The 25,103-nt window shown below is 44.5% G+C and overlaps 1 protein-coding gene across 1 annotated transcript in view; it reads right to left on the reverse strand.

The window, feature by feature from the left end:
* Positions 1 to 25,103, reverse strand: part of MTCL2 (microtubule crosslinking factor 2) — an 870,692-nt gene that overhangs the window by 140,384 nt on the left and 705,205 nt on the right. Inside the window, exon 8 of the mRNA XM_078652323.1 lies at positions 13,546 to 13,616. Within this exon, the coding sequence (XP_078508449.1) occupies positions 13,546 to 13,616 (71 nt within the window). The remainder of the gene's footprint in view (positions 1 to 13,545; positions 13,617 to 25,103) is intronic.

Here is a 25,103-nt window from a genome sequence, read left to right on the forward strand (position 1 = left end):
CATGCAGCCCCCCAGTCGAATAGTCAGCAGACACTCACAGAAAAGCCGAGGAGCTAAACCTTTGGACAAATCCTTACAAATATACCATTAATCAGTTAAATGTAAAATGTCAGTTCCTCCCAGCAAACCGGTGTATAATATGAGTTGAAAGGACTCAGCTCAGTGATTAAAATGTCAAAACTGGTGTGGAAACTTCTCTGTCCTTGTTAGAGGTACTATATATGTGAATCCAAAGTAAAAGATGAATGAAAGACAGTCCCTCACATCTGAAGAGAATCTCGCTGTTAAGTCCATTCATGAATAAAAGTAGTGTTGGGATTCTTCCATTAGGGTCAAGCCATCCTCTGTCGCCAATTGTAAGAATAAGATAAATCAGCTTTGGTTAAGTTGAAATAGGTTTATTCCATAAAAGTGAATCCCATCCACATCAGAGCTGTTGCAAGGGTGAAAACCAGGCTTCAACTGCTGGCCTAGATGTTCACATCATAACATTCTTAAGCACCTGGCAACAGGTGTAGAACCTTAAGATGCCACATACCCCTTTCTGTTTCTTATGTACAGAGGCCAATAGCTCAGGTTATATCTCAACGTGAAAAACAGATTCACATGTAGGGGGCATCTAATTACATATCCATCTGAGCAACCATGAAGAACAGAACAAAGCATGCCTGAAAAACAAACATCTTTTGATGAAGGAGAGCTATTATCTCGTACTGAATGGCACCAATACTGACATTGTTCGAGTAGTGGAAAACTTTCAGCTAACAGCTTGCTGTTCTAGACTGAAAGTGCCATCTCATCCCCATTCAGAGAAAGACGATGAAGCTGGTTCAACAAGAATTTTCTTTTGAACATCAAATTATCCCAGTGACTAAAAACACCAACTTCTATATCATGTTACGGAGAAGGATCTTCACGCGGCTCTAGTTACCACATTGCACTGAACTGATTAGAGCACTGGTGGTATCAAAACCCAGCACCGGCATTATCATCTATTCTGGAGCCCAAATTGAATAGATTTTAAAACTGCTCATGCCGAAAATTGTGGCAACCTGTCTTTGCCTCTAGTTTCAGACCACATGTCTCGGACGTTGAAGACATTTACAGGTTACCAGTAGTGCACACAATACGATTCTAGCTACCCTACACCACCTTTAAAGCACAGTGGCCTTTGCCCCGATACCTTCTATACTTAATTTTCACCCTTTACTAGGCTATATTCAAATGCAAGTGGTAGGGAGGACAGTTCATCTCAGTTCTGATCGTGCATCTTTGGAACTATTTGTGATCAGAGCACAGGACTACTCAAAGTTTGGTAGTGTTCAAGAAAACAAAGGATGAAAAACCTCTTTAAAAAGGCTTTTTCATTGCATCTTTAAACCACCCTCTTACCATGGTCCCCTTGCGGGCCAAGTGAGTTACCTTGTACAAAGCCTGAATACGTGTAATCACCAGAACTCAAGACAAACGAGATTTTTCCTCACCTGTAAAGGGGACTGTTTAGAATGTTTGAATTTATCTCAACGACTGATAATGGCTCTGGGCCGCGCTCCAGTCAAACATTTTTTTTCCTCACCGAGGTTCTCTACACAGGGAGCTATCTTATTCAAATCAGTCTTAGTCCTGCACAAACGGAATATTTTCACCCTAAACTGCCATGGTCGCATCCCCCGGATATTAGGTCGCCTATGTTTCCTTTAGAGTGGTGTGACTTAACAGATCGGGCAGGGCTGTTCTCACTAGAGCAAGCCTAAGATGATTCATTTTGTAGTATTTTCAGAGTTTTCTAAAACGCAAACATTACCCAACGATATCAGAGCACTGTCCATTGAAACGACTAGAAACCTGTTAACATAGTATATGGTAATCCATACCATGCAACAAAGAGCACATGGAACAAGTGAATGGTGAACTGATATTTCCACTACACGTTAAATATGGTGGTTACCTAGCTGGATATGCAAAATGGGCAACAAAATAACACAAAGTGTCTTGAGAGACTGGTATCAGCTGAGACGTTTGTGTGCACTCCACCCATCATTTGTTATAGTTTTCATCAGACGTTTCAAAAGAACTACTGTCAAAAGTTAGCTCTGTACAAAGCACATTTCAGAATTGATGTTGTTCTGCCAGGCTTCAGAGTTGTCATTCCACAGCCTAAGGACGTTTTTAAGAATGTTATATGTGCATAGTGAAGAACCCTGCATGATACAGGGCTAACTGACTGTTAGTGTTTGTCAGAAACATGTGTCACTACTGACATATCTGCTATGGCAGTATTAAGATTTTTGGATGCGTTGTGGAAGAGATAAAGTTAAGCAAGTGAACACATGACAGAAATTGAGGTCAAACCAACATTTACAGAGATGAGCGACTATTCAAGGATGAATGGTGCATTGCTTAAAAAACATTACCCTGAAGCGTAGGGGATGCTTCAGTGATTTCATTACATCACAATGGACAGCACCATCCTTGCAATTGATGCTGGCTTGGATTAGGGGAATGCTACAAGTTCGTTCCACAAGCAACAAATGGGAAGGTAACATTTGAGGTCATTAGGGTGCTGAAGCTGAATGTTGTTTACAAGGGTAGGTGGAGTGGTTGCAGAGTATGGTGAGATTAAAGAGAATTGCCATGACGAGAAGTCAGGATTAGCACGTTTATAACACATGATATTTGATGATGGCGGAGAACTGTATAAGAATCAAATTCAGAATCTGACTCAGTTAAGGGCAGCCCAGTTTAACTAAGCTGGCGATGGAAGTGGAGTGTCTTTACAGTGCATGAGAGGGTGAACGTGTGGAATCAATGCCATGTTTCTTTGTGTTCAGCAAGCAAGAAAGATTGTTTTGCCTTTGGAAAATCTTCTCAAAGGTTGTATTATATTTTTTATTCCAGTCGAGTTAGCCCACGAAATAGCTTTAGAGTGAAACTGAGAACCCCCCGTTTACAGGGTTTTCATAATCTGTTGGGTTGTAGAATAATTAATCTAGTTGCTTACACCTTCCTTTCTAGGCACATGAGCTTTAAACCATGCAAACAAAATTAACTAAAAATCTTGAGATTCTTGGTTGTTAAAAATGGGATTTCTGGTTGGCTAAGGCTTGCGCCAAAGCCAGGTAGAAACCACTACTCTAGTCAGGGCAAGGACGTTACACGCTGAAGATAACCCCTGTGTGGTATTGTCATGTATCTGTTCCTTTAATATATTAGAGCTCTCAATGTCAGCATTCTGACCTGGAGAGAGATTCTGGAATGTATCTAAAAGCCAGGAGTCAGTTGAGAGAATTATCCTGTGGCTGAGGCTTTGAATAAAGCTACTTCCTCTTCTACAAGTTTATCTTCATTTATTTCCATTAGTTCACACAACATTATATTGGCGACGATCGGGTGAACCCAAAGCTTTGCCTCAACACGGAAAAAGGAAAAGAAAAGTCGACTCGCGCTCTCCTCCAGCGGCTGTGGTAATTACATAAAAGTGAAAGGAAGCGGAGACTTCCCAGCGGCAGTATTACTCTCAGGAATAATTGCGGTGAGGAGTTTGGCGGGCGGATTAACTATAAATTTATGTAAAGGGACAGAAGGATTTGAGCTAGACAACAGATGCCTCTCGCGCTCAGCTTTAAATAGACGCGCGGTGCCTGCTCGCGCTGAGACTTCACTCGCGCTGACAGCTTAAATACACACGCGGTGCCTGCTCGCGCTGAGACTTCACTCGCGCTGAAGCTGTCACCGCTAATAATGAAATCAGACTCGCGCTGGTGTGTTCATTACTCGCGCTGAACTCTGACTGAACAGAAGTCAAAAGAATCCATCAGTGGATGACATTCTATTTCTTTGTTAAAGAGCTCCAAGAACGTTAATTAACATCTGTGAGCACTAAAGGAACACTCACCAGAGGAAACATTCTTCTTTATTTTTACATAAACTAAAGGTTCTGTTTGACATCACAAAGCAGGATCAAGCACTAAAGGAATACTCATCAGAGGAAACATTCTTCTATATATTTTTACATGAACTGAAGATTCTGTGTGACATCACAAAACAAGATCTGCATCATAATTACTTTCAAAGAGCTTAATTTCAAAGGGCCTAGTACAAGAATACTTTGAATAAGTCCAAAAAAAAAAAAAAAAAAAAAAAAAAAAGGGAAAATGCAGAATGTGACTCAGCCTGCTTTCTTTTTAAATACCCCAGGAGAACCAAACATTAAATGGAAAAAATGGAAAAAGATTTTTGCTAACTATGCAAGGGTATGCGGAACTAACTTGAGTGCGGAAAGAAAACTTTCTCTTCTTCTCCATTGTTTGGGAGGGGAAGGACAGGATGTACTGGAACATCTTCCTGATTTATCTGCTGGAGAACAACGCAACTTAAATGAGTATGAAATTGCGATTGTTCAGCTTGATAAACATTATCTTCCAAGGATCAGTACTATAATGGAACGTTACCATTTTGGTTTGAGAGAGCAGAAAGGAGATGAGACTGTGGAAGACTATGTTTCTTCATTGAGAAAGTTGGCGTCCTCTTGTAATTTTGGCTTCTCCCTTGATGAAAGAATAAGGGATCAGTTTGTACTTAGATGTGCACATGATGAGATTAGAAAAGAACTGTGGTTAAAAGATGAACCACCTCTGGAAGAAGTATTGGCCATAGCAAAACAGGTGGAACACATGACAAAGTGTGTAGGCGAATTAAAGAAAGAGAAAGATAAAGGGCCTCTAAATGAAAAAAAAGAAGAAACAAAAGTGGAAGAAATTGTTTGTCAAGTTAAGAAGATTGATGGTACTCAAAATAGTTTTGGAAAAGAGAACTTGGCTTCAGGATCGACAAATCAAAACAATTTTATACAACAGGGTAACAGGTTTTCATGTTTCAGGTGTGGTCAAATAGGACACCTAGCCAACTCTCCAATTTGTCCTGCATTAAAGATTTCATGTAATGTATGTGGGAAGAGGGGACATAATGGAAAATGTTGTAGAACAAAAGTATTTAGACCAGATTTAACGAAGAAACGTTGGAGTCAATCACATCCTCAAGTTAGAACCATTACTTTTGAGATAAAATGTGAAATATCTGATCATCCAAAACATGATGTGAAAGTAGGAAATGTTATAATTAACTTTAAATTTGATTCATGTTCTCGTATAACTTTGATAGATGAGGAATTATTTAAAACACATTTTGCGGGGAAGGTAAGAATGATGAAATCTGATGTGAGACCACTTGGATATTCAGACAATCCCATTAGTATGGTTGGTTGTTTCATGGCTGAGATAGAACTTGGGTGCAGGACCATTGTGGGAAAAATTTATGTTGCAAAGAAGGGTGATACTTTATTAGGTTGGGTACATCAAGGTCAACTTGGTGTAACTCTAAATCCCAATGCCAATCCTCAAGTTCAGATTCATCAGATAGACACAGTAGACATTAAAGATGCGGGAAAAGATCTTGGTGAAGATTTGACAAATAAATTTCCTGATGTGTTTAGAGAAGGCTTAGGCTGTTTAAAAGGTTACAAACATTGCATCAAATTAAGAGATGGTGCCATTCCCATTGTAGCAAAAGTAAGAAGAATACCATTAATGGAACAAGAGAAGGTGAAAGAGGAAATTGAAAAGTTGTTGAAGAATGGTGTGATTGAACAAGTAGAGGCTACTGAGTGGTTAGCTCCTGTTGTGGTGGTCAAGAAAACAACTGGTGAGATCAGACTCTGTGTTGATCTCAGAGCGCTAAATAAAGAGGTAGTAGTTGACAGATTCCCTCTTCCAAACATAGATGAAATGGTGAGTACATTAGAAGGAGCTAGATTTTTCACCACTTTAGATTTGGCATCAGCCTATCACCAGGTTGTCTTGGATGAACATTCTCAAGAATTAACAGCATTCATTACTCCCATGGGCACTTACAAATATAAAAGGATGCCATTTGGCCTTATATCAGCAGCCTCGGTGTTCCAAAGAATTATGGCTAAAATTTTAAAAGGGTTACCAGGTATCAGATGTTATCAAGATGACTTACTTGTTTATGGCAACAGCATGGAGGAACACTATGGGCGTGTGTGTGCTGTACTTAGACGCTTGGAAGTTGCGGGTATGACACTTAAAAGAAGCAAGTGTAAATTTGGGGTAAATGAGGTAAATTACTTGGGCCATAGAATAACTGATAGAGGTATTTTTCCAAAAAGAGAATTAGTGGAGACTATTAATAAGGTTAAAGAACCAGTGAATAAAGAAGAGTTAATTTCCTTCCTTGGCATGGTGGAGTTTTATGGTAAATTTATTTGTAATTTTGCGGATAAAACTCAATCGTTGAGGAGATTGACAGCACGAAATGTTGAATATATATGGTCTGATCAGTGTAAGAAAGAATTTAATGATGTTAAATCTGAATTGAATAAGGCCCCTTCTCTTCAGGCATTCATGCCAGGGTTGCCCACTGTGTTATTCACAGATGCTAGTGAAAAAGGTCTCGGTGCTGTTTTAATTCAAAAAAGAGAAGGAAAAGATTGTTTAATTTGCTGCTCTTCCAGGTGTTTGAGGGGTTCAGAATTAAACTATTCTGTAATAGAGAGGGAGGCTCTTGCCATCTATTGGGCACTAAGGAAATTAAAGAACCTGATCTGGGGAACTAAGGTATCTGTTCTTTCAGATCATAAACCATTGAAAGAAGTTTTTGATAAGAAGGGTCTGGATGCGATCTCCTCAAGAATTAGAAAATGGATAGTATCCTTACAAGAACTTGAATTCTCTGTTGATTATATTCCTGGATTATCAAACAAATCAGCAGATTGTTTATCAAGAATGGTAGATAAGGAAAATTTTGTAGAAGAAGATGAATCTGATTGTTCAAATGAATTCATAAATGTATGTGAGATAACAGAAGGAGCCATTGAAGAGAAAGAATGGAGAGATGAACTTGAGAAGGATGAGGAGATAAAAAGGGTTATGTTATCTATGAGTAATAATTCACACTTAGAGAAACCCTGGTCTTTAGTTTCTGATGAACTTTCTACAAATTCAGGATTTTTGACTCGTGGTACAAAGATGGTACCGCCTTTAGGTATTAGAAAGAAACTATTGTATCACGCTCATTCTGGTCATCTTGGTATTGTTAAGACCAAAGAAATTTTACGTATGCAGTTTTGGTGGCCTGGCATGGACTTGGAGATTGAGAGATTAGTGAGGGATTGCCCAGAGTGCTGTGCAAGTGATAAGATTTTGAAAACCAAACAGATGCCTATGGTTAAGAGAAAGTTACCAAGTCATCCTTGGGATGAAATAGCTATCGACATAGTTGGCCCTTTATCAGGTGTGAGTGATACCCCTTATCTTTTAGTTTTAATGGATTTATACTCCAGATGGATAGAGGTGTCAGCTGTTAGAGAGATTACTTCAGAAGAGGTAATAAAATTTCTAGATGCTCTTTTTAAGAAAGAGAGCTTTCCAAATAGTCTTCTTTCTGACAATGGACCACAATTTTGTTCTAGGATTTTTGAGGAATATATGAAGAAGTCTGGAATACTGCATAAAAGATGTTCTTTGTATCATCCCGAGACAAATGGTGCAGTTGAGAGGGTTAATAAAACTTTAAAGGAGGCTATACAATTAGCTAGATCATCTAATTTGAATTGGAAGTCAGTATTACAGGAAAGAATATCTGCTTATCGCTTTGCACCCCATTCGACAACTGGGAAATCTCCATTTGTTTTGTTCAAAGGGAGGGCTCCCAACACTTGGTTATGTCCTAGTTGGATGGATCTCAACAAGGGTTTGGTTGATAATACAATTGGTGAGTGGCGTGAGAAAGAAGAAAGGAAGTTGAATGAAAGAAAAATTTACTTTGATAAAAGAAATTGTGTAAATGAACAGAAAATATTAGTTGGTGATCTAGTTCGAATAAAAGCTCCAGTTGGCTGCAGAACTTGGTCAAAATACACTGAGGTGAGAGCGGTAGTAAAAGTGTTTAGAAATGCTGTTAAGACAGAGGATGGGAGAATTTGGAACAAGAGCAGAGTGGTTGTAGTTAAGTCGAGAATTCCCTTACGTGAATCTTTGAGTGGAAGACAAAGACTACTTTCCTCTACTCCCAGTTTTGCTGATAATACAAATTTATCCTCAGCTTCTGTTAGGAGCCAAAGAATACGTAGACCTCCCAGTTATTTAAGAGACTATATATCATAGCTGATGTCTTTTCAAATGTTTAGTAACAGTAAGACTATGTATCATAACTCATGTCTTTTCAAATGTTTAGTAACGATAAAATGAAGTTTTACTCTCACTTTTACAGTTTTAATGTTATTGTCCTCACTAATGTTTAGTAACAGTAATATGAAGTTTAGCTCTCGCTTTTACAGTTTTAATGTTGTTGTCTTTACTTTAGTTAGGAGGGAGATATGTGGTATTGTCATGTATCTGTTCCTTTAATATATTAGAGCTCTCAATGTCAGCATTCTGACCTGGAGAGAGATTCTGGAATGTATCTAAAAGCCAGGAGTCAGTTGAGAGAATTATCCGGTGGCTGAGGCTTTGAATAAAGCTACTTCCTCTTCTACAAGTTTATCTTCATTTATTTCCATTAGTTCACACAAGTTGGGTTGTAGAATAATTAATCTAGTTGCTTACACCTTCCTTTCTAGGCACATGAGCTTTAAACCATGCAAACAAAATTAACTAAAAATCTTGAGATTCTTGGTTGTTAAAAATGGGATTTCTGGTTGGCTAAGGCTTGCGCCAAAGCCAGGTAGAAACCACTACTCTAGTCAGGGCAAGGACGTTACACGCTGAAGATAACCCCTGCTCACCCCCTTGGTAGCTTGGCACTAGCAGTCAGGCTTATCCCAGAGGCAATGTGTGAAGCGTTTGCGCAAAACACACTCACACAGCAGCAACACACTAGACACACCACAAAATAGAACTCCACACAAGGTTATATAAAAAATAGCCTTTGTGTTATCATAAACACATTAGAAACGTAATAAAACATGTACACTGTGCCAACTGGCAATAGGCAATATTCACAGGGGATTATATACATGACCAGGCCAAGTGGGCTATGGTCAGAACCATCAGAATAGGTAAGTAAATTTAAAACACAACCAGTAACTACTGGTACCATAATGACCTAAGCGTTATCACATTAGCATTAGACACCATCCTAAAAAATCATACCATGACATTAGGCAATAAATCACATTAGGTCCAAACCTCATTAGCACAAACACATTATGCAATAGGCACCACCAGCATAAACACAGTATGCAATAACCTCCTACGCATAAACACTTTATGCATTCGGTGTCACCAACATAAACACATTATGCAATAACCTCATAGCATGACATTAGGGATCATCTCAAGCATAAACACATTGCATATTCTCATTAAACAAACACATTAGGCCTAAATAATGGGCAGAAACACCTTATGTGTCATCATATTAGGCATACACCATCGCCGCAGTGTACCATATCATTATTACTGAATTAGCAAGGCACCATTGTAACCTCTTATGCCAATACATCTGGATACCAATGCACCCTCCCTGCACATCATCAGCAGGTCCCCATTACCAGGAGATTCTCAGGCGGGGGCCCTGTCCTGGGCTCCCCCCGCAATGCCGCGTTTCCAAAGGAAAAGACTCTGCCTACTTATGGGTTCTTCAAGCAGCTGCCCGCGATCTGGTGGCCCAGCTGCGTACACCAACTCTTGCCCCAACCTCGGGGCAGCATAAAAAGTGACTCGGGCAGTCCTCTCCCTTGACTAGAAACAAAGGACTCTCCCGCCCTGACAACGACTGGAGTTTTCTGCGGCAAAGCTCAGCCCCACTCACCATTCTTTGGGGGGGTTGAGCGATTTCAAGTGGCTGGCACTGTACCCGTCTCTACACCGATGGGGCAGACTCCGGTGTTCCTCTCCTCTACCTCGCGGGTAGGAGCACGATCCTCCCTGGTCCCTCCCACAATCAGGCATAGGCTGTGCCTGACTTCCGGCCTCCAGAGCAGCTTCTTCCCCAGCTCCGCTGCACAGTACGTTCACCTGTGCCTTGGGTTAAGCCTCATCCCGGCGGGGTCGAACAGCCCGATCTAGGCCTCTGATCACCTGGCACCGCCGTTTCCCTCCGGTCCTAGTGGGCCTCCCTCTCAGGCAGCATGCGGGGCTCTCTCCAGCTCACGAGAGCCCCACCCACGACCAGGCTTGGCTCTTGCCTGTCTTCCGCTTGACCTGGGCACCGGGGTTCCCAACAGCTCATGGGAGCCCCGCTCGGCTGGGCCTTAGCTCTGCCTAACATCAGGCAGCTTTGCCTGACATCCGGTTCGCCGCACAATAGCGACGGCTGGCGACTCCTCTCTTCTTTTCTCAACAAGTGCTGGGTGGGCAACCGCTCGTTAAAAATGAGTGCGTAAGCGGGGTGGGCTCCTGCCAGCAAGCACAAAATGCGGTGTGGGCACCCGCTAACCAGAACCGGGCATATGCGGGGTGGGCACCCGCCTTTACAATAAGCATAAAGCGGGGTAGGAGAATTTCTGCGTAGGGTTTTAAGTATACAGGAAAAATTAGCGCACAAAACAGTTAATGGCGAGAGTAGGAGTAAAAAAATAGTGTAGAACGTTGCTACTAGGTCAAGGGACACCCCAAAACTCCCGAAATAGAGTGGGCAAAAGCCAACCCTGTACACACGTTTGAGGCAATCAATTCAACTGGACCACATGTTTCGGCAGTTTCAGTCATAAAACAGAAAACAGAGCAGAGTCGTCAACAGGTAGTAGTTTTTCTTTGTTTTATGTAATAACTGGTCCTCCTTCCAGAGGAGACACCAAGAAAAGACCAGCCGACACGTGTTTCATCAAGCGGGTAGTGACCCGTGACTCTTCAGGCCTGAAAAAAAGCCAATCTACGCTGGATCGGGAACCGGTGATAATTCCAACCCGGTTCTGTAACGGGTATAACATGTGGACAAAAGGGGCCACTGATGGCGAAATGGAGATAAACTGAAAGACCCCCCTTATACGGGAGCAGGAAAATGATGGGCGGGTACAGCCGTCAACATCGTTAATGCTGCATGTGCAGAATTGTCGATGGCGATGAGGTTCCCTGGTCCAGCATAGATTGGCTTTTTTTTTTAGCCCTGAAGAGTCACGGGTCACTACCCCATTTGACGAAACACGTGTCGGATGGTCTTTTCTTGGTGTCTCCTCTGGAAGGAGGACCAGTTATCACATAAAACAAAGAAAAACTACTACCTGTTGTCGAACTTTCTCCCTGTTTTCTGTTTTATGAATGAAACTGCCAAAACATGTGGTCCAGTTGAATTGATTTCCTCAAACGTGTGCACAGGACTTTGTTTTCATAAAGCGGGGTAGGCTCCTGCTCGGTTTGGTCAAATGCAGGGTGGGCCCCCGCTCCTCGCCCCTCAATTAGGGGGAATCCCCACATCGGGATTCCCTCTGGAAATATCGCAGCTCAGCGCTGCGGATCCCTCGTGCTCCTTTCTCTTTGGCAGTTAGGAGTGCTTAAGGTCCTGGAAAATTCAGGGAATAGGTCCAAGGGGCACAGCTGGGCCCAGGGAGGCCCGCACACAGGGTCCTCCAGTAGGGAGGCAAGCCCCCATGGCAGCTCCTCCTGGGCCCCCAGCAGAAGCACACCCCAGTAGCACAGGGACAGCACCCTTTTCATGGGGTCACAGCCCCAGTATTTATACACATTTTCTCTTTGTCTGCAGTACAGGGCTTTGGGGAAACCAGTCCCAACTGGTTCTGGGGGGGTTTGGAGAACTCTGTTGACAGGGCTCCTCTTCTCCATTGTTAGGTGGGGGCTCGTCATCAGACACACTACAGGGGGGGCGGAGCCAGCATTCACTAAGGCAGGTACCATCCTATTCAGGGAACAGAGACTATTCCTCCCACTACTCCAAATACAGATGTCCCATTCAGCCTAGTGCTGACTCACTCTGCCCCTCCTGGAGCCACACACACCTCACCAGCCCCTGTCACTCAAAAGCCAGACATGCAATTCACATCAGGCAGGCAGGCACATAGCACACAGAAATGACAACTTCTAAAAGTGGCATTTCTAAAATAGTTATAACATATCTGCGCACACCATTGCACGACATTTATTATCACTATTCCATATATACCAAACCTGAGCACGCTGCGCCTCTCATATCAGGAATTACCACTGAAAGACTTATCAGGGAATCCCCACTGCATTCCTATGGGAGGGCAGCCTCACAGTAGTGAGAAACCAAAATGGCTGTTTGTCACTACCAGGACATGTCACACACTTAAAGTACAGGTCATAGCTTTTACCTACAATGCACCCTGCCCATAGGGCTAGCTAGGGCCTACCCTAGGGGTGACTGACATGCAGTAAACGGGGGGTCACAGACATGGCACACACTTTAGGTGCCACGTCACAGTGGCAGTAACACTGCGCACACAGGCCCTGCAATGGCAGAGGCCTGGGATAGGTTTGAAAGGCTACTTTGGTGGGTGGTGCAATCAGCGCTGCAAGCCCACCAGTAGCTTTAATTCACCAGTTCTGGATATACGAGATACCACTTTACAAGGGACTGACAGGTAAATTAAATAGGCCAAACAGGTGTAGACCAATCTTACCAGATTTATCACAGAGCAAACGCACTTTACACTGAACTGCAGTGCTAAAGTGCCCAGAGTCCTAAAACCACCAACACCATGTCAGAAAAAAGGCTAGGAGAAAGGCAAAAAGTTTAGGGATGACCCTGCAAAAAAGGGCCAAGTCCAACATTGGTTAATTATCCTGCTGTAACTCATAGTGTTGCCATTTTCTATACATTTGATCACTTAATGCTCGACACAGCAAACACACTCAGCTCGGCCTAATTTAGTGTTAACACATTTATCAGGGGTTACATTTTGACAGGGTACCCAATCTGCCAAACTCTATAAGGCTGTTAAGTTTTTAGACAATACATTTAGTGGGTCAAACGAAACAACACTAGACTTTTACTGTTTTTTGTTATTAACACGATTGAGCATATAACAAATTTGCACAAACGTGATATTTAAAAATAGGCTTTCTATTAATGTCCCAGTTAAATGTTAGCACCTGCCCTTCAACCTCGCATCCTTGTTTGTGAAATAGTTTCAACCGCCCCACACACAACATCTTTTACGGAAAGCACCTTGTGGTTGGGATGCTTCTGCTTCAATAAAAATGTTATCTGTACAACTCTCTGTTGCTCCTTAGAGCAAAGATTGCACTATACTGAAAACATAAACTAACAAAATAATATACAATCAAGCCAACATGTTGAAAATCTCACTAAGTGGAGTATACATTGGTTCAAATCTTGATGATATCTTCTACCACGGTGAAGGCATAATCTTTGTTAATTATAATTTTAGGTCATAAGTTACTTTACTTCAGCAGTTACATTTTTTGTGACCTAAAATCTCTGACAGACGTCAAGCAATTCTCACTACAAAACAGGCAAATTATGCAGCAGGGTGATTTGGTTCCCCCAGTTTCATTTCCAATGCCAACGTTGGATTTCTCATACCTTTTTAGTGTGATGTCTTTAACATCTGCTTCAGAATCGCCATCTTTGTCATGCACCTTTTCATTGAGAGCCTGAAACAGAATTCACAAAGCAGTTTATTTTACGCCCACATAAAAAGAAGATTGTTGCAGTGTAAGACATTTCCACACAACACAATGTTTCAAGTTTTACAGTACCCTCATCTAACAATTGCTTGAGGTTCATGAATCAATGTTTCTCTTCTATGTTTATGGTATTGTATGCTGACTTATACTTACATATATTACTCAGCCCTCTTAAAAGTCACTACTCGTGTCACAAACAAACTACGGGAGTGATAGCTTCAATCACATTACACTGTATTCCCATTCAGAGCAGATTAACACCTGTGTATTTAGTACAGAAACTCCATTGCTCTGACTCTTCTCACAACCTGGCTAGGAAACTGAAGATTTCAGGGGGGGTCTCACCAACAATGCAGCTCTGATACTCTTGTCCTCAAGTCTGAAGCTTTCAATAAAAACATATATTGGTATATTGATTCATTAATTTCCTGTTTGCTAACCCAAACGTTTCAATTACTTATCAACTGTTTCTGCAATTTTTCTTGCTTTAAAAAAATTATTGAAACAACTGCTTCTGAACTGACATATCCCTGTAGCCAACAGTAAGCTCTTCATGTAGTCTGGCACGTTGTTATCTGTATTTCATTGACTGCCGTAGGGCTCAAGACTAGATATGGACGTGTTATACTATGACTCCACTCTTTCCATAGGTTCTTGAGTATGTGTTATTTATCATCTATTTACACAAGTTATACCGCTATTCTCTACTTTTTGCATTTCAAGTTTTATGCTTTGACCACTTTCAGTAAAAATACGGTACTTCTCTTCTGTATTTATGTTATATTTATAAAGCATAAATTCACAATAAGTTTCTTGGCGCTGAACAGAGAAAGGAAGAGATATATGACCAGCAAAAGGTGAGCTCAAATTGCGAATGCAGGTCTGAAAAGCCACGTTTAAGTTTTTTTTTTTTTTTTACATTTCTTGAGATCAAATCATGGTGAATATTGTCAGGGAGTGAATTCCCTACGGACACAGTTTTAACTGCAAAACTATGTCCTCTTGATTTGCTCTTCCACAATCTAAGACGAAATTTGAATTTTACAGATCTCAAGTTTTGAGGTGGGAGTATGTTTTTTTACCTTTCCGATTACGAACTGAGAAGCAGAGTTATGTAGGCTCTTGAATACAATAAATAAGGTTTTAAAAAGAAAGTGTTGTTTTTTACGGGTAACCAATGTAGCTTGTGCATTAGTTGGGGGGGGGGGGGGGGGAGTATGAGTGCATCTTGGAAGTAGGGTGAATCAGTCTCACTGCTTCACTTAGAATGTCTTGAAGTCTCTATAAAATAGATTTGGGTAGCCCTGAGTGGATGGGGTTTAGAGTAATCCAACCTGGCAATAAAAAACACCATGAGCCGTTCTTCGGGTTAGAATTGGTACTATTTTACTGTGTATTTCCAAGGTTAATATGCCTCACAGATCCTATCTGTGGTTTCATAGTCAGATTGCTGTATACTAGAACTCCCAGGCTTTTGTCCATTTCTTTTAGTTCAGGTGCAGGTCCCATTTCTGCAACCCCATATCACTGATTCAAAGGTTGATTTAATCATTTAAAATAACAATCCGTATGTTACGTGGTTATAGCGCATCCAGTCTACAATTGATTGCAATGGTGCCTTGAAATTTGAGTTGGGGTGCCAAAGTGTCATCCAGGAAAAGCAGCAATTGTCTGTCACTGGTATAGTTGCAGAGCGGCATCCTCTAGATGCCAGTTCCTGAATCAGAGTCTTGGAATGTAGGTTAAAGAAATACATCCATTACTATTGATAATGGCATTACTCCAAGTCCTACTCCCTTGCCTTCCTTCAGCAAACGTGAGGCCCGCCTCTCCCAGACCTACCCCCAACCCATAAAAACTCTGCCCTGCCCCACCGCCACCTGTATGTAAACAAGCCGAGCTGGCACTCAGATGTACCGCACCGGGAGGGAAGGAGGGACCTAGAAGGAAGGCGAGGGAGTAGGACTAGGAGTAATGCCATAATCAATAGTAATGGCCACATTACCTCCCTTCCCTCCCTTGCCTTCCTTCAGCACAAGTGATGACATAGCAAGCAGAAGAAAACAAAGACGGACAACTGAGTGATAAAGAACACCAACATTTAATAACATGCCCTAAACACAGCAGATCAACATCATTAGTCCCTCATAGAGGACAAGACCCTGTGGCCCAGAACAGTATCCAAACGCTCCAGACCAGCAATCCGATAGTGATGGACAAACGTAGAAGGGGAAGACCAGGTCACAACCCTACAGGTCTCCACCACAGAGGTACCCTGCAACTCATCAACTGTAGCAGCCATACTGCGAGTAGAACGGCCATGAACCCCAACCTGGGGATCCACTCAATGCAGCTTGAAGCCAGCAAACCCATTGACCGAATCCAACAACTCAACATCGCCGTGGAAGGTTTCACATCTTTCTTAGCAGGACCAAAATTAACAAAGTGTCCCCCTTCCGGAAGGACTCCACAACCTGCAGGTATCACAGCAAAGTACATTGCAGATTCAGACAGTGCAAATGAGATTCCTCAGCCGAGGAAGGAGCAGGACAGAACTCAGGCAAAGTCACCTCCTGACTGAGATGAAACGCCAAATTGACCTTTGGGACAAAGGACGGAATTGGTACCAAAACCACTCGATCCAAAAAGATCTTGCAGAAGGGATACTTACAAGACAAAGCCCTCAATTCACCCAAGCGTCGAGCCAAGGTGACGGCCACCAAAAAACAAGTTTTAAAAGTCAAGAGCTTCAAGTCGAGATCCTCAAGGGGTTCAAAGGGAGAACTGGAAAGGACATCCAACACAAGGGAAGGAACAGACAGGGCGAGGAACTCAATTTAACAGACCCTGAAAAAAAGTGAGGCATCAGGCCTCCGTCATCCCTCAAATTACTCCAGGAGCCCGGAAAAGCCTGAATGGCCGCCCACTGCACCTGCAGAGAAGCCATCGACAACCCCAGATGAGCCCTATCCTGAAGGAACTGCATCGCCAAAAAGAGGTCCCCCACCGTGGGATCAACCTCCTTAACCGCACACCAGGCCGAAAATGCCTAGTATAGGACTGAATGGTGGAGGACCTCCGAGAAGCCTGCAAAGTAACAGCCAGATGATCAGGGACCCCCAAAACAGTTATGCCCCGCCTCTCAACCACCAGTCCGTCACATGTAACCTCTGCAAGGAGCTCAGGGGAAGGGCCGGAAACACCAGAGGAGACAGAACCACAGGAAGGAGCCACTCCCGGTCGCAAAACAACCCGGACAGGAGAGGAAACCAATTTGCTCGAGGCCAACGGGGCACAACCAACACCAACTGAGCACAGTCCCTCTGAACCCAAACCAGAAAGGCCTGGAGCAGCAGAAAGGGGGGGGGAGGTATATAGAAGACCCCGAGGCCAAAGAGAGGTCAAGAAGTCGACCCCCAGAGCCTCAGGACACCGGCGAAAAGAACAAAACAAGCCCACCTGGGCATTGTCCGGGTCCGCAAACAGGTCCACCACAGGGAGGCCCCACCGACCCACCAACTGGTCGAACAAACTGGGAAGGAAGGAGAAATTCAGGAACGAGGGGATGTCCCTGCTCAAACGATCAATCGACAAAAAAACAACCTAGGCAGTCATAATTAAAAATACATATTAAAATGAAACCATTAGTGAAAAGAGGGCTACCAGTGGATTCAATTTTTAATTTGTATTCATATTTATATTAAAAAAACATATAAAAAGACAAAGTTCATATACATAAACTGAAACAATGAAAAAATCAGTTAATCCCTATAGATAATCAACTAAATACAATACATAAATTAATAAATGTTCATAAAATAAATTCCTAAAAAAGGTGGCACAATATTTCTCGACGCGCGTTTCGGCGACCAGCGCCTTCTTCTGGAGGGGCCACGTATATTCTACAAATAAATTTACAAAAAACAACAATAAGAACAGATACATACAAATGATACACAAATGATACATTTTTTTAAAAAAGAAAGAAGAATATACACATCTCAGCAGGTAGCTTAATATCCTCCTCTAATCATCAAAAAAGTTTTCAACATAAACACAATCTTTAGCATGTCATTTCAGTTCAGTTCCTTGTATATCTTGGACCAGAGAATTATGAAAAATTATGAGGGTTAAAATCAGGGACCCTAGAGTACATCGGGATTTTAGATAATGGAAAGGGAACATTTATAGTACAAAGTTGCCTACATTATAACATATCAGTTGTGACATATTAAACTATATTTAATAAAAGAAAGAAAAATTGGACCAAATTCATTTCTCCTTGGTTATGATGGAATCTAGTCACAAATGCATGAACAAGGGAGTGTATCGATATACTCACACGCAAAAACGATATAGTGTGCATGGATGCAAACGATCTGCATGCACATTGTTCAACCTCGAATGTAGAGAGCAGACAGACTTAGCAACCAGATCTGAGCCCGCAGAAATATGTCGCTGGCAATCAAGTTCAAGGACCAGGACCTGAAATCCCCCTGAAGATTGACATAGGACTTCGCCACCAGATTGTCCGTCTGAACCATCACCCAATGGCACAGCAGAGAGTCCTGAAAATGAACCAGGACCAGCCAAATTGCCCTCACCTTCCGCCAGTTCGAAGACCTCTGGGAGTCCAGCAGGGACCAGCACCCCTGAACCTGACCCGACCCTAGCCAAGCCCCCCACCCAGACTGGCTGGCGTCCAAATTCACCACAAGCAGAGCTGGAGGAGCCAAGGAAATCCCTGACAGAAGATGACGCCAGCACAGCCACCAGGAGAGCTCCAGCTGGATCTGGACAGTCATGGGTAGTGGAGACAACAGACTCTGAGACCCCGGAGACCAACTCAACAGGATTCAGTTGGCCAGGTGAAGAAGGTGAAAACGAGCCCAGGGAACCAGAAACACCACAGAAGCCAAATGCCCCTGCACCCTCAGCCACTGCACCGTCGGCGGAGCCTCCCGGGATCAAGGCCTGAACCTGCCACTGAAGAGACACCAGGTGGTTGTCGGACAGAGTAACATGGCTGACCAGAGTCTGAAAACGAGCCCCAATGAACACCATGTCTCGAGAGGGGCCCAAAGAAGATTTTCCCCAGTTCACCAAAAAGCCGTGTCCCTGAAGAACCTCCAAGGCCCTCCCGACCTGAGCGACCAAACAAGACTCCTCTGCAGTAAGAGGTTGTCCACACAAGGATAAATGAATACCCCTTCCGAATGAAGGAGAGCCATGAGGGGCGCCAGGACCTTCGTGAAGACCCTGGGTTAAGACTTGAGGCTGAAGGGAAGAACGCAAAATTGTAAATGGCGTCCCCCACAGCGAACCTCAGGAAACGCTGAAAAGAAGTGGGAACAGGGGCATGTAGATAGACGTTTTCGAGATCCATGGAGGCCAAAAACTATCCTGGTTGAACCAGCGGAATGATCGCCTGAAGGGTTAACATACGGAAGTGAACTGTCCGACTGTCCCACTTGAGATCCAGTACAGACCCAAAACTGCCGGTCAACTTCTGCACCCGGAACATAAAGGTGTAGACCCCGGTACGGATGTCCTCATCAGGAACTCGGCAGATGGCCTTCTTGGCAAGTTAACTGGACACCCCGTCCAGCAGAGTCACTCTGCGTGGAACAGAAACAGGCACTGGAATCAGTCGAACCCCAGTATCCGGTGGAACATGCCAACAGTCGAACACATAACCATGAGCCACAGTGCTCAGGACTCAGCCAATCCGAAACGCCCCGCTGCCACTGAGGAGGAAAATGCCGAAGTCGAGCTCCAACCAGCAGTGAACCGCCCAGACAGTAGTTGTCACGGCCCCTTCTTGGCCAAGCCCTTTGGTGTGGAGGCAGTGTTTTTGGGAGAAAAACGGGTCTGAAAACGCCTCTGCTGTACAAAACTGAAGAGACTCGCGCTTCGGGGAAGGCCGTGGGTCCCTTGTTCAAGGCTTACCAGAAGGAGCTCAACCCCATTTATAGGGTAAAGCATGTTTCTGCTCCTTGAAAGCCTTAGAAATCATGGCCGGCAATTGGTCCCTAAACAGAGCCTGGCCATCAAAGGGCAACTTCAACAAAGCTGCCTTCTCCCCAGGATCAGCCTTTCAGTTCCAGAGCCAAAGGGGACGACACGCTGCCACAAATGCCCCAGTGGACATAGCTGATGACTTAATAACGTCAGACGAAATGTCAGCCGACAGCTTAGCCTGCTGTTCCATCGCAGCCAGAAGGTCAGAGCCCTCCTGAACAGCCGCCGCTAACTTCTCGAAATCCTGCACGAAAGACTGCGCAGAATAAGCAGAGAAAAGGCTAGCCCTCAGTGCCAAGTTCCCAGCAGCAAAATACCTTCTTATTAGTAACATCAACCAGGGTATAATCCTCAGGCTGAATAGCCATCTTGCCAATCAGCGTGGCCAGGATAGAGTCCAACTTCACATTGTGAGGCAAGGGGTGCTGACTCGCTTGAAGCCTCCAAAGCGGGGTCACCAGCCCAGTCTACCTCCCCCCTTAACGGAGATGCTTTTATTGAGGACTCCCCCATGCCACTTACTTTTCCTTGTTTAGCGCCTGGCATTACTGATCGGCTTCTTGAAGGAGTTAAATCTGGTTCTCCATTGGATTCCTGTCCCCTCAAGGTGCTAAAAACTGGTTGAGAAGTCATTATTCCACACCTTACTGCTGCATTGAATGTAGCTATCTCAGAGGGACAGTACCCTACTTTGTGTAAGACAGCAGTGGTAAAGCCACTTTTAAAGAAGCCTTCTTTGGACCCTTCAGAACTGAAAAACGATTGCCCGTTCTCATTGCTTCCTGTCCCAGCCAAGATCTTGGAAACCTATCTAAATTCCCATCTTAGCGCCTACTTAAAAGATCACCAATTACTGGATGGCTCACAACTTGGTTTTAGAAGTCATTACAGTATGGAAACTGCCTTAACTGCCGTATTTAATAACATCCATACTCATGTGGACTCAGGGCACACTACCCTGCTAGTTCTACTGGACTTCACAGCAGCTTTTGATACCATACCTCCTCTGAGGCTGGTTGAACGTCTCAGAGCAATAGGGATCATGGGCTCGGCTCTGGGGCTTCTTGCTTCATTTCTTAGTGACCGGGCACAGACTGTGAAATTTCGCCAATTCTACTCGGCCTCTAATTCCATGTCTTGTGGTGTTTCTCAGGGTTCCTCCCTGAGCCCAACACTCCTTAATATTTATGTTGCCCCACTTGCTAAGATGGTGAGATCCTTTGGGCTGGAGGTGTTGTCCTATGCGGACGACACCCAAATAATGGTGTCCATTACTCATAACATCAAAGATTCTGCCCATAACTTCAGGAATTGCATGCAGGCTGTCTCCTCCTGGATGAAGGCTAACTTCATGAAATTGAACGGGAAAAAGACTGAGGTCTTGATCTTCGGCAGCAAATTGGACATCTGGTCCAGCGATTGGTGGCCGGACATGCTTGGCGCCTGTCCCTACCCGGTATCCCATGGGAAAAACTTAGGGATCATAGTGGATAATTCACTTTCCCTGAGTAGGCAGGTCAGTAGGACAGTTTCCACTTGTTTTGGGATTATCAGGATCCTCAGAAAAATTTCTAATTTTCTTTCATTCGACTCGCGCAAACAGGCGGTTATTGCCTTGGTAATGTCCAGATTGGACTATTGTAATGCCCTGTATTTGGGCATTAATAAAGGTCTGGTGCGACGTCTGCAGCGGGTGCAGAATGTTGCGGCCAGACTGGTGATGAGTCTTCCAAAATTTCACTCAGTTTCAGCCTCTCTTAGGACATGATCCTCTTCAAAACACTCTGCCCAAAGCATAGTGCCTTCTACGGCTCAGGCCTGGAGGGTATTAAGGCAATATTTAATCGCTATGTTCCAACTAGACCGCTTCGGTCTGCAGATAAGAATCTGCTAACAGTTCCATGGTTTAATAAGGCTAGATGGGAAGGCCGACCTTCTCGACTGCTGCTGCCAAGTTGTGGAACTCCCTCCCGGAAGAGCTTTCTGGTCAGTTGTCACACTCTCTCTTTCGCAAAGCCTTGAAGACCTGGCTTTTTCCACAGATTTCAGTATAAGCATGCCATTCTGTCTGCCTATCAGGTCCGTAATAGTGCCTTGGGCTAAGTTTAGCGCTCTATAAATTAAATATGCATTAATTCATAGGTAATGTTACTGGAGGAAACGAGGGATCTGCAACTTGTCCACCTCAAACCATTCCCTGAGCACCATCTCCTTCACAGGGCCCTGCATGGGCATGCCCAACCAGGAGGGTGTAGTATACTGAGGAAAAAGATTTCCACCAGCCTGTACAAGCTGGAATGGAGGGAACCTCAAATTGTCCAGTACATGAGCCAGAACATCCCAAATGTCCTCCCCTGGAGACATATTTGCCGGTAGAGGGACCCTCACCATTCAAAAGGGATAAATCGCCCACAGGATGCAAAGCACAAGGACCAGAAGGACCAGAAGGCACTGGACGAGCCTGCAGAGGTCTAGTCACAGCAGCCTCAATCATGCCCTGTACCTCCTCCTTGGACATGAGAGGCATGTAACCCCTGGAAAGGCCCTGGCTCCTAGGGTGTTTAGGGGGAACAGGAGAACCATCAGGAGAGGAAAAGGAGGAAGAAGACACTAGGTTGTTCCTTTGCAACAGAATGGAGAAGCAACCCTCCAGCACCCCCTTATATGGAGGAAAACCAAAACCAGCTGACAACCAATAAAAAATAAAGGCCAGAAAAACAACACCAATCTGGAAAAAAACACCAAAATGCAAGAAGAAATAAAGAAAACAGGCACAAACTCGTCCTACCTAGTCTCCACGACATGTGCAGTCTTGAGAGCAGAGGCTTGTAGGAGAGTAGGGTCTCCTATCCTACGGTCACCCCATTTTTTTGCTTTTTAGGTCGAGCATTCGAGACCTCTTGTATACTTTAGTATACCTATTGCTTACTTGAATGTGGACACGAGTCGGACGCGCGCTTTTTCAGTGTCAGATTTGTCCTTGTGAGCGCGCTTTTGCTGCTGGCAGTTTGCTGTGAATGTGTGCGAGCGCTTTCGCTTTCTGTTATGTCCTTTCCCTCACCCGTAGCTGTTAAAACACTCTGCCCCTGGCCCACATCAACCACATCGTTTTAGTAATCGCTGATGTTGCTCCAGACATACTTCAAAGACCCTCTTCTGTATTTTTTTTTTTTGCTGGCTTGTTTAAAACTGCGCTTTGTCTTTAATATGACGCTCTCGCGCCTTTTCTTTCTTTTCTTGTGCACTCTCAAGTTCGTAATGGTACTATACTGACTGCGTCGGGTTTGAGGCTCGGAAATTAGATCGTGAAATCCTTTTATTCACGTTTTCCCTTCCTACTCAGGTTTTCATTTCCAATCTCGGGGCCCTGCTTTCGGTTTCCTTTCTGCTCCTAGATATGCAGAGACAGGGTTCGCCTCGAGGGCTGATGTCACCGCCGTCTCCGGAAACGAAACTGAACTGTCCCGCAACAGTGTATATAATATCAGCAGTCGTTCTGCGCACTTGGTATTGCGGTCCTCGGCATGGGTAAGAAGAGACCTTCGGGGAGCGGTGCGCTGGCAGCGGGCGCGCTTTCCAATCTGCCCTCCTCATCTCTGTGGTTCTATTCGGCTGGGGAATGCCAGCTGAGCCGGTGTCCCCTGGAGTTCAGTGGTATTCGTCAGGTGAGCTGCAGCCTGCGCCATGTGGCTGTGGTGCTGAGCGATGGCAGAGTGGCCCTGTGTGCCACACAAGAGGCTGGAGCACTTCTGACTGGAAAACGGAGTGAGTGGCTGATGGCTAACAATATATGTATTTTTTATATGAAACGAAAACTTAAAACATCTTCTGTCTGGGAGTTCCATACACTTTGGCGATTTTAGAACGTTGAATTTTTAGAGGGGCTTGCCATATCTTTCCATTCACTAAAAGTGTTTTTTTTTTTTATTCTGGCGTTATCCAATATCTTCTGATGTTACTAAAATTATATACGCAATATACTTACAGGAGTTTTCGGCCAGCTCTCTCCATTCAACGGTCTGTTGTTGTGTCATTCACATATTTTTTTTGCTTGGTTTTGGAAACGCAGTTTAATCCATTTGAGCCATATGTATGTTGTCACTGGTTAGGGAATGAACTGCTTTTTGGTGGGACATGTGCGATGTTTGTGCTATTCACATCAAACGTGTTCTATACTTGCTTTAGGCGATCGGCCTTAACCTGTTGGTTTCTTTTGCTCTGTAGCCTTCATCCATTGATGTGCGATATTGTCAAACTCCTCTTGTGTTGATTGACTGGAGTATTTAATTATCCGTTTTGTGCCTTGTTTTTCTTATGCCCCCTGCCCCCTCTATTCCCTCCCTATTGCCGTCGTCTCTTCCCCTCCGTGCTTTTCGCTACCCAACCTGCAAAAGCCCCTCATTCACCTTCCCTGGCGCTTTTTCCCATGTACCTTGCTCTTTCTCCAGCCAGTCACAGTCCCTATTCCTTCCCTCCATCACTCCTTATTTCCCCTTGTTTCCTCCTTATTCTACCTCCCTTCTCTCCCACAAGCTTCTCATTAGTGCCTCTGAGCCATGGTATATACTTTTTGACTTGCAAATACAAGGCTGTGTATACTGAAGGCTCCCTTGCTTCAACGCACACCTCTTTGTTTCTATGTCTTATGAAAGACACCCTCACACACCCCCTCACCCCGTCACCCTCACACACCCTCAACCTCACACGCCCTCAACCTCACCCCCCTCACCCTCACAACCCCACACCCTCACACCCCCTCACCCTCCCCCTCATCCACCCCCTCACACACCCTCTCACCCTCACACAGCCCCTCACCCTCACACACCCCCTCACCCTCACCCTCACACACACCCTCACCCTCACACACACCCTCACACACCCTGACCCTCACACACTCTCACCCTCTCGCCTTCACACCCCCTCACCCTCACACCTACTCACCCTCAATCCCCCTCACCCTCACACCCCCTCACCCACCCTCACCCTCACATCCCATCACCCTCACCCCTGTTGCCCTCAACCATGTCACCCTCACCCTCTCTCACACCCCCCTCACCCCCACCCCCTTCACCCTCGCCCTCACCCCCCCTCACCCACGTTCACACACCCTCCCTCATGTTCACACACCCTCCCTCACGTTCACACACCATCCCTCACCCTCACACACCCGCACACCCTTACCCTCACACCCCCCTCACCCTCACACCCCCTCACCCTCACACCCCCTCACCCTCACATCCCCTCGCCATCACACCCCCTCACCATCACACCATCACACCCCCTCACCATCACACACCCTCACACCCACACCCACTCCCTCACACCTCCTCACCCTCACAACCCCTCACCCTCACAACCCCTCACCCTCAAACACCCTCACCCTCAAACATCCTCACCCTCAAACATCCTCACCCTCAAACATCCTCACCCTCA

The sequence above is a fragment of the Lissotriton helveticus genome, chromosome 7 (assembly GCF_964261635.1).
Source record: "Lissotriton helveticus chromosome 7, aLisHel1.1, whole genome shotgun sequence".
NCBI lineage: Eukaryota > Metazoa > Chordata > Amphibia > Caudata > Salamandridae > Lissotriton > Lissotriton helveticus.